This window comes from Cnephaeus nilssonii (assembly GCF_951640355.1).
Source record: "Cnephaeus nilssonii genome assembly, chromosome: 11".
NCBI lineage: Eukaryota > Metazoa > Chordata > Mammalia > Chiroptera > Vespertilionidae > Cnephaeus > Cnephaeus nilssonii.
In genome coordinates this window covers 45,300,376-45,314,280 of record NC_137082.1, presented here as the reverse complement: position 1 = coordinate 45,314,280, position 13,905 = coordinate 45,300,376, and the positions used below count along the sequence as shown (strand labels likewise).

General features: G+C 42.2%; 1 protein-coding gene across 2 annotated transcripts in view; it reads left to right on the top strand.

Moving 5' to 3' along the window:
- The window catches only part of KDSR (3-ketodihydrosphingosine reductase), a 34,584-nt gene extending 20,679 nt beyond the window's left edge, over positions 1 to 13,905 (top strand). Inside the window, exons 7-11 of one of the 2 annotated variants that reach the window (XM_079784933.1) lie at positions 1,617 to 1,700; positions 4,664 to 4,747; positions 7,131 to 7,232; positions 9,646 to 9,794; positions 10,881 to 13,905. In XM_079784933.1, coding sequence (XP_079641059.1) covers positions 1,617 to 1,700; positions 4,664 to 4,747; positions 7,131 to 7,232; positions 9,646 to 9,765 — 390 coding nt within the window. In that variant the 3' untranslated portion in view covers positions 9,766 to 9,794; positions 10,881 to 13,905. Of the gene's footprint in view, positions 1 to 1,616; positions 1,701 to 4,663; positions 4,748 to 7,130; positions 7,233 to 9,645; positions 9,795 to 10,431 lie in introns of both variants that reach the window. The other variant, XM_079784932.1, reaches the window with a different exon arrangement.

The window sequence follows — 13,905 nt, the reverse complement described above, 5'->3', positions numbered from 1 at the left end:
TATTTGACCCCTTTTTCCCTTTGCTACTCTCCCCCCCTTCTCTCTGGTAACCACCATCCTGTTGTCTGTGTCTATGCATTTTTGTTTGCTTGTTTGTTTGTCTTGTTTGTTGCTTTCAGTTTTATATCCCATATATGTGTTCTCTGGTGTGTGCACAACAGACGATAAGGCCATGGGAGAGTTTTTCAAAACAAGTGGAAGTCTTAAAAACAAGTGGAAGAGAACTTGCTTGCTCATCAACCTCACCACCTGGCCCAAATCCAGAGCTATTGATGAGGTAGCTTGGCCTTGAAGCTATATGCCCTGCCTGTGCCGAGTGAAAGAGCTCTTATGCCCTAGGTGCACCGGAGCCCAAACAACAGAGATGTCACCTCTGCCATTGCACTTTCCAGGCGGGCTGGCCAGGACCTTCTGTCTGCAGGTTTCTCTGGGCCCTTACAGCTTCTCCCACAGACTTCAGAACTGTGCTCCCAGAGGGATCTAGGGAGAAAAAGGGCTCTATGAACAGAAGGACCCTGGGGTGCTCTCGGAGGCTGTTGCATTAGGCAGACCTGTTGTGTTTATTCAGCATCCTTAAGACACAGTGGCCGACCTTACTACCAGCTGCCTGCCCACTTCCAACTCATGGGGACCAAACACTGAGCCAATGGCAAACAAGTCATGGCAGAGATTTTGATGGTATGAACCTTAGAGTCATTAAGAATTAGGGTAGAGCAGGGCTTTGGGAAGGGTGTGTCCCACCTGACCAGCAGGAGAACTTTCTGGAATTGTTGGGGGATGTTAATGAGTGGGGAAGTTTAAGTGTGGAGGTATGGTGGTGAGGTCAACAAGCCTAAGGATGTGTTCTATACCATCCAGGAGCAGGTGGAATTCCAGGTGGGGGAGGGAGCTATGAAGAGAAGCAGGAAGGGTTTCTATGTGTAAATGAGGGATGAGGCTGTCTGAAGGGGAGGTGCTTGGCTGGATTTGGTGGTGGTGGGGGGGGGGGGGGCGCGGGATTCCACCTGAAGGAAGATTGCTATTGGCCGGTTCTGTGAAGGAGGAAGTGACTCCTGAGCCCCTTCCAGGCATGGCTGGCTGCACAGGGAGCCCTGAAGAAGCAAACTTCTCAGGTGCATGTAGTTCTAGACCTGCATCTGGGCATCGCTAGAAGGACAGTGGAAGGGACCTGAATGACCTCAACATATTTGGTTGATGAAATCAGCAAGAGTTTCAGAAGCAGCTTGAAGGAAAACAGATTTGCATTCTGATGGCGGAGGAGCAGACCTAGACGTGCGGAGGGTGGGGAGACCAAGGGGTCTCCTTTTAGCGTTATCTGTCACTGACAGCAGCGGGAGGGAAGAGACGAAGAAGGAGGTGAATGGCCATACCTTGGGACCAGCTGTGTTCTGGAGTGGATGTTAGGATGAGCTTTTTGTCTTTATTTCTAAACATTTCCTGACTCAGTGGGTAGTGGTTCTGCTCTTGCAGAACCGCCTGTTGGTCTTGGCCACCTTTGAAAAAATCAGGGCAGTATTCATTTTGTATGTCTGCCTGGCACCCAATGCAAGCTGGCGAGGTGGACGTGAAAGTGTGTCTTATTTATTGAAGGAACAACGGTTGTTTCTGAAATGCAGGTGAAGCCATACAATGTCTATGTCACCGTCGCCTACCCTCCTGACACAGACACACCTGGGTTTGCAGAAGAAAACAAAACAAAGGTAAGTATGCTAGTCTTTAATGCTGGAAACCTCTTTTCTGATTTTTTTCTTTTCACACTTTAGCCCGCAGGCCATTTTTATCAGTTAGAAAATTGAGTTCCTTTCAATTTATGTGCTAGCGAGACAGGCCTCTGAACTTTCTGGAACTTCCATTCCAAATCTTGGACAATGCAGCCATATTTTCAAAAGCCATGAGTTTTTCTAATAATCTTTGAAGCCTTATTGAGTTAATAAGGTATTTTCTGTATGAAGGAGAGTACAGCCTGTATTTTTAACTAATGAGATGATATTCTTTAAAAACCATATTCTCTCTGTTGAACTTAAAGACCTGGTTGCTGTTCCATTGTGTCCCTGTGGAGGTCTAATGGGCATCTCAGACATAACATTTCCAAAACGGACCTTTTGATTCCCTCCCATTCCCCCTCATTATTTTCATTTCATTACCAGGCGCCCACCGCTCACCCGGCTGCTCAGGTGGAGATGAGATGCCAGCTTGATTCTCCTACTTGGTTCCATGGTCAGAACATATCCAGAATCTGACCTGATTTTTTTTTTTTTCATTCTAGCAGTGGCAGCCACTGATATTTTTGCCTTCCAACTGGTCTTCTTTGGGGTCTGTTCTTCATGAAGTCGCTAGTGACCTTTTTAAAGCTTAAGTTGGGTCTTATCACTTCCCTGCTTAAAATCTTCTTGTGCAAAAAACAAAAAACGCCACACAAAAAACAAAAGACCAAACACCTCTTAGGTAACACAGTCCGATAGAATGTTCCAGAATGACGGAAATGTTCTGCATTTCACTCTCTAATATGGTAGTCACATTATGGCTCTTGAGCATCTAAAATGTGGCAAGTGGGATTGAGAAATTGAATTTTTAGTTTTATTGAATTTTAGCTAATTCAAAGTTAACATTAAACATTGCATGTTGGTAGTGGCTATGTACCGGAGAGTACGGCTCTGGTGGCTCCCACCATGCCTGGAACAGACTCGAAAGGCCTCGATGATAATAAAGGCCCGCAGTGTCTGGACCCCGCCATCTGGCTGCCACAGCATTTTCTCCTCTTAAGTTCAGTTCCGTGAGCTTGCCGGGCCTGTCCTCACCTGCGGGCTTCGCTCTTGCTGTCCCTCTGGATGTTTGAATGGCCGACTCCTTTATTCCTTCCCTTCCCTGTACAGAGGTCACTTCCCTGCCCTCTGCGTCTCTGCCAGCATCCTCTGGCTTTGTTATTCCTTCGTGGTACTTGTCACCACTGGGCTTTTACAGTATATATAGAACTCTCAGTATATATAGGATCATATCCTGAGCTGAACATGATCTTTGTGTTTTGTTCAAAGGAGCTTCCTCTGTGCCTTGACACATAGTAGTCACTGAGCAAATGGGTCAAATGGAGAAGAAAGGAATCAATCAGAACTTATCGCCTTGAACTGGCCTGGCTTGTTTTTCTTCCCTTTTCTGTTAATGCTTACTGTGAATCTCCAGGGCATAAAAATGGGCACTTATGCTCCATAGACTGTATACTAGTATTTGCTAAAAGGTGTTTATGATTTAGAAGCTTTTTTTATTTCTCTTTGGCTCTGCCTCTTTTAAAGTGACAATTTCAAAGAAGTAAATTTAAGCCAAATGTCTGTTTTAGAATAAGCAGGGAGTCTGCTAAGCAGATTTGCAGTATTTGCTAAGCAGTCTCTTAGTGTGAAGCCAACGCTGACAGGTGATTTCCCTGTGAAGACTTTATTTTGATGTTACTAGTAAGTTGGGTTTTTTTTTTCCCTCCACTAAAATAAATGTTGGGCCAACTTCTTGGGGAAAATCAAATCCTGTGATGGTCTGTGAGCCCTTTAGAGGGCGCCATAGTGCTTTTAAATCTAATGTGTATCTAGCCACATGTGGTTTTCCGAGCCTGATGGTCTGGAAGACTGAATGAGAGTGATGACACCTTCAAAAGGGTCTTTCTCTTAATTCAGTGCTGGCCTTTTATGAAGTGCGGTGCCTTTCTATTTTAAGAATATACTGTATATACACTGAGTGGCCAGATTATTATGATCTCTGGTTTTAATTCTTTAAGCCTGCATGGTAAAGTTACAGTTTCATTCATTTTAAGGCTTCAGTTTTGAAACTTCTGAAATCCCCTTTAAAGAATTTTTGAGTGTGTGTGTGTGCCACAAAGAAGACCAAAAAAAAAAAAGGGGGAAGGGGGGAGACTCCATCCACAAAGAACTTAGGAAGTAAGTTGTAAATATACAAGTAGCTATAATATATATTAAGGCAGATATGTTCAAAGATGGGAGGAGAAATTATTGTCACTTAAGGGTTCAGGAAAGGCTTTTTGACCTTGGTGACAATTGAGCTGGACCTTTAACAAAAGGCTAAGATTTGGGGTTCTGATGCGCTCACCCAGTAATGAGCACACGATATTTTATCTTCCAGTCTCCTCCTTGCCTCCTCTGCAGGTCCTTTGAGAAACAGCAGCGGTGTTGAACAGAGCTGCTGCTGTCTCTGCTAAGGACCTCAGCTCTGCCCGGTGCCAGCCCTCCACTGGCCTGGGAGAACAGAGATGCAGGTCATAGGAGCGAACTCACTCAGGGCACCCAGTCTAGGCTCTGCACAAATACCATCAGTCCGCGGGCTGGCCAGCAGCAAGGATTCAAGGAGGGGGTGTTTCTGGTCTTGCACCAGTGATTCGTTCTCATTCAAGCTTTGATGGTCTCCATTGGAGCTGAGATCCCACATCCCACAGAGAGTGTGGCTAGGGTCTCTTTGTCTGGGTTCAGCTACTGGCTGAATTTTACACAATGACCAGGTAAACCAGATGGACCTAATTCTCAAAATAGGAATCTACTCAAAGGTAGAAAACTGGAATTATTTATAAACCGGGGCGGGGGGGTGGGGGGTGGGGGGAGGCGTGCTGTGTAAGAATGACTGATTTTTTTTAATTAATGGTATTGATGTGTCTATTTTTCCACTTTAGCCTTTGGAAACCCGTCTTATTTCAGAGACCACATCTATTTGCACACCAGAGCAAGTGGCCAAACAGATTGTTAAAGATGCCATAGTAAGTTGTCCTGGTTTTCTTTATTAATAGCTTCTGTGCTTCTGAAAAGATATTTGTCCCAAGGCCTATTTCAGAACATAAACTATTGTGTCTTTTGGGTCAGTCAGATTCATCACATCTAAAATGGGACTCTGCTTTTCTTCCCTGAGACACGTTATCGATTCCATGTTAATAAGTAGGCTTCTGGAAACGAATTATATATCTTAACCTAAGGACAGACTGATCAGGATGGGTGTCTGGGAATGTTGATTCTTTAACAAGAAAATGAGGCTTTTCTGTGATGTGTCAACACACAGTTCCCTATACTGCACATGGCATGTTGCCTTCTTTCTTCTTTCCCACAGGACTTTAAGTTCCAGATTATTTTAGGTATCTTATTGCCAGACTCTTTTTCTTTCACCTTCCTGCTTCCCAGAATCCTTTTCCCAAATGTTCACTAGTAAGAAAGTGCAGCCAGCTCCTGGGCCATCCCCGTTAACCCAGCGGATGTGCGTCTGGGCTACTGAGTTTATTTGAAGTTAAGAAAAATTGTATCTTCAGAAACCACAGGCTGATTTGTAGAACAGTGCATGTGCTGCAGGCTTTTGACAACGTTCCTGTGACCCCAGCGCCGAAAGACAGCCAATTATGAGGGATGTCTGTAAACCTGAGACCCACACTGAGCTTAGGAAATTTGGGGACCACTGGAATGAGATGGGTCAGGACGCCATGTCTGGGCCGATCTGAGCAGAATACGGGAAATCTCAAACTCTATTAAAACACATGCAGACGTTGGGAGAACTTTGCCGTGCTGTGCTCAGAGGCATAGAAAGAGGACACCGTGGACTCTGTTTTTCCTGCTTATCTCAAGTCAGAGCAAACACACTCCATGTTTTTAATGATCTAATGATCTCAGACACTTTGTATCTTGGCAGGATTCATTTCGTCCGGCGGTGTTCAACCTTCTTCACCTCTTAACCACTCTAACTGGTTGACAACTTCAGAGAACTTTGGTTTACGTCGGTTATATTTGCCATATTAGAAGTGGAAACTATAATTTTTAAAATATTTATGTAGTAATTCATTTAAAATAACCAGTAATAAGCCTGTTACATTTTAATATGACATCTTTACATCCATAATGATTTCTCAGAACAAACCTTTGCTGAGACGAGAGACTTGGTTTTACACCTCGGTAGTCTCTTCAATGTCTGTGTTCCGGGAAGACAGCTGGGTTCTCAAAGCTGCTCTACATTCAATCTTTTGTCATATGTGTTTTTGAATGAAGGATATAAAGAAAATCTGGCCTTACACACATGTATAGTTAGAAATGGAGGGGCATTTTATAGGTTTTTCAGATCATGGCGGACATTCGTTTTTAGTATTAAACCCAAACTGGATGAATAGTCGTTTTTTTAAAGGTTAGTTGCAGTATGGAATTGGAAACTCGATTAATGAACTTTTTGTTCTCTGTTGCATTAAAACCCATTGGTCTCTGCACTTTGAATGCTTTGTACCCATTCATGATTTGGGAATGCCATGCATTAGTCATTTGGAAAATATGGGTTCCCTGAGTTATCCAAGAAATTACATCCGTTAATGTCGCTGGTGATCTTATATAGTGAAAGTTCACATACCAGGAAGCTGACAGTTTAATGGAAAGCTCAGATTTTAACACTGGCCACAAAAACTGCCCATTTCATGAATTTTCCACAAAATATCTTCCAAAGACTGAGCTTGAATAACCACAGGTGGTCTGATAATGGTTCTTTCATGTAAAAACGGTATTCCATGAAAAAAGCAAGTTTCACGACTTAAGCCCTGTATTTCAGGGCAGCAGCCCCTCGGGTTTGGCTGTGCACATACGTCCCTTTTTGTTACACAGAATATCAAGAAGACATTTCCTCAAGGGTTGGAATTTAATAAAACAGTTCATTTTCCTGCCTTATCAAGGCCATTTTGAAGTAAAACTGACATTTCAACATTTTACAAGTTTTTTCAAAATTTCTATTTTCTTTGTGGATTTATTATGGCCAGTGTGTGTGGTGGTGGAGAGACAACCACTACTAATACAGTTTCTGCTAATGAGCTAGCATTTGGCGGATGTCACTCAGTGGAAAAGGCCATTAACACTCTGGTATTATTATGGCAATCATTTTGTCCTCATGGACAACCACCCCCCTCCCCCTGCCATGGACACCCACGGCCCATGGACTGACCCACATTTTGAGAACCTCCCATCTAGCCATTCAGTCCCACTGCCAAGGCCATGTTTGTTTCTGAGCTGCAACACATGGTTTGTTACCCTCTCATCCCACGGAAAGTAAACGGACACACTTCCCTGTTCCTGACATGTTGATTAGTAACTACTGTTGCCTCTTTCTTTTCTCTTCCTTCTGTTCAGCAAGGGAATTTTAACAGTTCCGTTGGCTCAGATGGGTACATGCTCTCGTCTCTGACCTGTGGAATGTCTCCAGTCACTTCAATTACCGAAGGGCTCCAGCAGGTAAGCTGTGCCTCTGCCAGCAGACAGATGGACAGACAGACAACACCTCTCATTAAGTCTCAATGAGTAAAGGCTAAATAAAGGAAGACTTACCAACTTGATCTGAGCATGTGGAAAAATTTTCTTAAAGTATCAACCTTCCTCTACCAGGGATAAGTCATTGGGAAATAGGTTAAAGATTTAACTGGGGGAATTTAGACTGGGAAGAAGTCTTCTGTGCTGGGCTCTGCAGATACAGAGAAAATGCTGTCTCCACAGTGGAGGAGTGAATCTGGGTTCTCTGATATGAAGTGTTTGGAAAATGGAATTCTCCTCTCTCTAGAGTAGTTTAGGGATGGTCTTGCCTGACAGTATTGGGATATTAGACTAGAACTCCTTTTCTTTTTTCTTTTTTTTTAAATATATTTTTATTGATTTTAGAGAGGAAGGGAGAGGGGGGGAGAGAGGAAGAGAGAGAGAGAGAGAGAGAGAGAGAGATCAATGATGAGAGGATCATTGATTGGCTGCCTTCTGCACACCCCCCCATTGTGGATCAAGCCTGCAGCCCGGGCATGTGCCCTGACCGGGAATAGGTCAACACTCAACCACTGAGTCATGCCAGCTGGGCTAGTATTCCTTTTCTACATGAGTCAGGCCATAGGTAGCTTAGGGAGATGCAAGTTAAGGATTCAACACAATCCCCACCCGAACAGATGCTATAATTCATTCAGGATGCAAACAATCAACTGCTCCTTGATGTGCTCAGTGCTGCGTTTGCTGCTGGAGAATCAGGTGTAAACTCCAGTGGACTTACAATCTGTTGGGAGAGACTGATAAGCACAGTGAGGCTACTATAGTGTAAAGCAAGCATGGAAAACAACACCATGGATGATGGCAGGTGAATGGAGGACAAGGAAAAGGTGAGAAGGCAGCCTGGGCCGGGGCTGCCCACACCGATGCATAGTTTATAACAAGAGACTGAATTAGGTGCAGTAGACCACATCCAGATTAAAAGTCCAGATGACTTAGCTGTTGATTTTCCTCATCCTTCTCTTCTCTATAATATACTCATGATGTTGTGATTCCCTCTCAGACGTAGGCACTCTATTGGAAGTAAGCTCTCTGAGGACGTGCTCGTGCCCTTGTGTTTTGGGGACATTGCCTCCCTCACAGCCCGTGCCTGGCACGGAGCAGGGACTCGAGAGTGCCTGGGTGGATCCCATACGTGAATTCTGCTTGTCCTCTGTGGGCCGTCCTGTCCATCCTCCCGTGTCTATACAAGTGATGTCAGATCCAAAGTTTCAGCCTGTATCTGTCCTGAACTCCACTCCTGGATACATTTCTTTTCCCTGGACTGTGATGTTACATCTGCATTAGGATCATCATTTTTATGGCTTTTTAAATGCTGTTCACAGCCAAGCTATGTAATATATACATAATTAATTTCCCTTTCTTGTACAGCCTTTTGTTTTCCCTGAAACTGTTATGGGTCTTTTTAATCTATGATTTTTATGTGTTATTAATAATGACAGTCTTTATCTTTGCTAAGAAATATCAGATACCCTGTCAGTTTCACCTTCTGGAAGGAATTCCTTCTGGAACCTGCCATCAGGACTGGCTGCCCCCATGTCTGCATAGCTGACACCTTCCCCCCTTTACGGTCACCCTGGGAACCCCTCTGCCTCTCTTTGGTATGGGGTCCCGCCTCTTGTATCACATGACTTTGCCTTTCTTTGTTGTCCCCTCATGTTGGCTGTTACTTGTTCTAGTAGCTTCCTGAAAAAAAAGGAGTGTGGGAGGCAAATTATTTGAGACCTTGTGTATTTGAAAATGTTTCTCTTTGCAAGTTTATGCCTTTCAAGAATTCCATTTTGAGGGGATGATAGTCTTTTAGAATAAAAAGTGAAAGTTAGCAGATGTGGTTATTTACCATCTTAACCCTGAAACAGTGATTGTCTTGCTCTAACTGACCATCTTTCCGACCGGGGAGTAAGCTTCCGGAGGGCAGGCCTGTGTCTGTTCTCAGCACCTGCTCAGGGTCTGGCTTTGTGATCAGAACATACATCTTCAACTGAAAACGCTTGATTGCAGTTTGGGTATCTGAGATGCTAAACTGAATTTTCCCTAGCTACTGGAACCCCAAAACTACTGGGAAAAACTATTTTGTTCTTTGTTTAATTTGAATTTGTTAATTGGACATATAGTCTGTTGTTACTTATCTGGCAGGCCCTGCGTATCCAGTGATGCAGAGCAGACAGCTTCTGTCCTCCGTGTTTTACCGACACTTAACAAAGTGTTCATTATTCTTATCCTTGCAGCAGATTAGAAGATGGGGCTCAGAAACTATTTATTAGAGACATATCCTAAAATCTGTTGAAACAAGCTGTTGTATGGTCCTGTTGGCTGAGCTCACGGGTCTGCCTTTATCTTACAGGTGGTCACCATGGGCCTTTTCCGTATGATCTCTTTGTTTTACCTTGGAAGTTTCGACAACATAATTCGTCGCTGCATGATAGAAAGAACCAAATATGGAACTGCAGACAAAACTGCCTAAACCTTGGGAAAAGAGTATTTCTAAATAATGTGAGCAGCTTGCTGCTGGATGGGACCCAGTGTTTGGCCCATGGACACTTGTGTATGGCTTTTGAATATGGCAGATGGGACCAGCCGACTTTGGCAACCTGACTGCAAGTGAGGGGGTAGAGGTTCAACTCCATATGATATGATTAATGCTATGCAGGCCTGGGATTGCAGAGCATCTGATTCCCTGGGCGGAGAGGTGATGACCATATGGGAAGTAATAGGTGTGAGCTGGGTGGAGATCAGGATTCCAGAGGTGGCCATTTATATTTTTTCTAGTTATTCTTTTCTCTCCCATGGAGATCAAGTCCAGGAATGTACTTCATGACATGTAAGATGCTGTGAGGACTTTTTAAACCTTCCATGAAAGGCAAGTTATGGGTTTCTGGGGCCTTGTTTTTTCTCCTCTTTAATTTAGTGTATTTTATTCAAGATGAGTTTTTTACACCTTGCTGGTGAGTCTGAATGCATAATCATGTCCCTGGCTCACCGCACTGCTTGCTGGTGGACCCTCGTGGATTCTCTCGCTCTTTGATCCTGTAAAACTCCAAGGGGGATGAGAGAGGGCAGGGAAGGGAAGAGAAGGGAAGGAGGTAGGCATTTTCCAGTAGGAAAAATAATGCTTTCTTGTCTTCTTTAGATTCAGATGCTTCGGGCGCTTCTCGTTTTTCACTCATGGGGAAAGGCAGCTTCCTAAAATGTTTTTTGAAGAGAAATAAAATCTTAGAAGCTTAAACGTTTACAATTTTTTTTTCACTAGCCATGATGAGTGAAGTTTCATTCCATTGTAGTTTATTCTGCTCATCTCTTCCTTTCCAGTTTTGCTTATACTCCTCTAATATTTTTGTAAAAAAAAGATCTGTTAAAATTTTTTTACTTGACTTTTTCAATTCATTCATGAATTCATGAAAACAAAGAGAAAAACAATGTGTGGCATTCGTCTTGTAGTATATATGTAGCTTTTAGGAAAGGCTGGCGATAGCATATTTAAATTTCACTCATTAAGAAAAAAGAAGTTGGACAACAAAGCTGATTTTGAAGATACTTGTTTTTGAAATAAAATGTCCGCCCCGTTTTTTCTGGGACCAGCACCGACCCTGAGGACGTTCTCTTGGAAGGACATGTTCAGGAAGCGCCGTCACCACTCGCACGGTTCAGCTCTGGAGACACGTGCCCCGTGAAGGCTGTTTCCAGACCACGGGTGTGTTGTTCCTTCAGTGGATGTCCACAGTAAGTGCCTACGAGGAGTCTTAGCCAGCGTGAGCTGCTTCATCCTGTCACTGTGCTCCTGTGATGAAGGACAGTCACCTTCATCGTGTCGTGACGCCCCCACCTCGCACAGTATGCGTCTTCAGAGCACATTCCAGCTCACTTGGGTGAGAGCAGACCACTGCTTTCGACGAGGAAAGCTTTTTTATTGTTAAAACACACACACAAAAAAAAACTCTGAAAAAGATTAAAGACCTAAAAATAATAGCAAAGCCTTTTTTTTTTGCTCTTGAGATTTTAAACCTCTTGACTTGATTTTTAAAAAGTAAGATGTTTGCCTGGCCAGAGTGGCTCAGTTGATTGGGCATCGGCCTTCTTTATGCATGGAAAAGTTGCTGGTTCGATTCCCAGTCAGGGCACATGCCTGGGTTGTGGGTTTGATCTCTTTCCTCTCTCTAAACATGTCCTCAGGTGAGGATTTTTTAAAAAAGTAACATGTTTAATGGCTCTAATCCATGGGGTCTTATTAACCAAGATGTGAGAAGACAAAAGGAATTACTGTTTAATGGATACGTTGCTTGGGATGATTTGAGTGCAGTTGATGGGGGTTGGTTGCCCCTGTGGAGTCAGGAATCTTCCAGTCTTAAGTAACCATCGTATGCAAACTGTGGAGTCATAGTGTGCAGACTCTGAAATGGAGTAAGAGCTGGATTTTCCTAATGTGAAGAAAACAGTTACATTCAAATCCCCATTTTTCTCAATTTTATTCTTTTCTCATAAATGTTCCTCACATGTTGGCACCTTCTGCTGGTCTTTGTGGAAATCTAGCCCAAGATGGTACCTCATTTAATAAAAGTAAATAATTGTCATTATTTCAGTATTCATTTCTCAAGGTGTCCTCATAGACAGTACTGTGACTGCAGGTGATCCACCGCCTGGACTATGTAAGCCCCTGTCTGTGGTGGGAGATGATGTCCCAACCCAGTGAAGCTCAGGCACGAGAGCAGAGGTGTGGAGATCACGATGCCAGAGACGTCACAGGTCCACAGTCCTTATCCAAAAAGCTTTGAAAACGAAGGTGCTTTTCTTATCTTTCTCAATTTGGTGCCATAATTCATTTGATAGTAAAACCTAACATGAACCAACGTGAGATTATTATAATTTTTATTCATACCACTTCATGGACTTAGTTAATTTTGCCTAAAGAATGACCATGGGTTTGATTAAAGGGATTGCCCCAGATTCTGTGCAAATGTTTCATAACATCCAGCATATTCCCTATCTTACCTGTTCATAATGTGAAGAATTGTGAATTCTGAAACACATCTGGCCTGAAGGGATTTGAAAGGACTGTGGACATTTAAGCAGCATCATAGCAAAGGTCTGACTTCACCTAAAACATGAAAATATCACAAAGCAAATTCTATTTTTTTATTTTTTTGGCTCAATCCTTGTACAACTTTTTTTTACACAGCCTTTTTTTTTTTTTTTAAAGAATCATATTGACTCGGCGCTTTCTACTGTACCTAGAAATGGATAAGTCTTACCTCTGGCAGGACTTTAATTATAATTCTGTTGAAATGTTGGTTCTCTCTGACCAGCAGCAGCTCATTATGCGAGTTTCAGTTCTGAAGTGCCTGCCTCTGCTAGGTTGGTTGCAGTTTTATTATAATATTTGCAAGTATATGTATTTAAAAATGTTTAACGTCATTCAGCCATAGAAATTCTAAAAATGTGTTCAAGGGCCCTTCATAATTGAAAAAGGCATAAAAAAACACTTTTTTTTCAAACTGTAAGAAAATATTTATTGGATAAATTACTGAGGTAGAAAAAAGTAATTCCTCTTAGGAAACAAGTTATAGAGGTAAAAGAAGGGCTCTTGGAGCTTGGGAGTGAGGAAGCTAATGGTATGGTGCCTGGGTGAGGAGCTCGGGGGAGAGAAAGGAAAAGGCATGGGCGTGCTCCCTGGAGGGAGAGCACCCCCCCTCTTTTTTTTTTTTTTTTTTTACAAAAACAAAAGTCAAGTGAATTGTTCTTTCTCTATTTTTAAATTTAATTTTCATAGCTGAAAAGAGAAGAAAAATGTTAATGATGGTCTCATTTGATTCTGTTAAACCATATATCAAAGTGAAACTTTGAGAGACTGCTTCCAATATTCAGATGACAAAAGCATTTTGGTAGCAGTTTTGCTTCGATTCAAGATTCAAAGAATTGTATGTTATTGTTTTTCTAGAAGAAGGCGAAATTACAGTAATTTTTTTTTACTGAACTATATCATCAACAGATTAATTTTATTACATCATATTCTATTTTAAACTTGTCTTACTCAATAGAGGACACTTAGATATTCATACTTTTTGATGTAAGATGCTTTGTATCTTTCTTATTTATTTTAGTTCTTACTAACTCAGCTTTAAAAAGCACCTACTAATTATAACCTTCCATTTTCTAGACTAAATCTCTTTTAGTTCAGTGCAGTCATGGAAGATTTGATATTTTGTAGGGAAGATAATAGCCATTTTACAATAGCCATTTTGATGTCACAACTCTAAATACATTTTTTTTTAAATACATTTTTTTATTTCTCTATTTTTATTTATAAAATCCTCACCTGAGGGTATGTTTTTATTGATTTTAGGGGGAGAGAGAGAGAAACATTGATCAGTTGCTTCCCGCACACACCCCGATCGGGATTGAACCCACAATCTTTTAGTGTATGGGATGACGTTTCTCCAACTGAACCACCCGGCCAGGACTCCAATGACTCAAGAATGCACAGGGCTATTTTGATACATCCAAGATCTTGTATTTGCTACTTTAGAAGTTTTTGCAGCAGAATTGTAACCTAATTTTCATACCTTGTATTTCTGAATCCCAACAAAAAATAAATGGTGAATTAACTTTG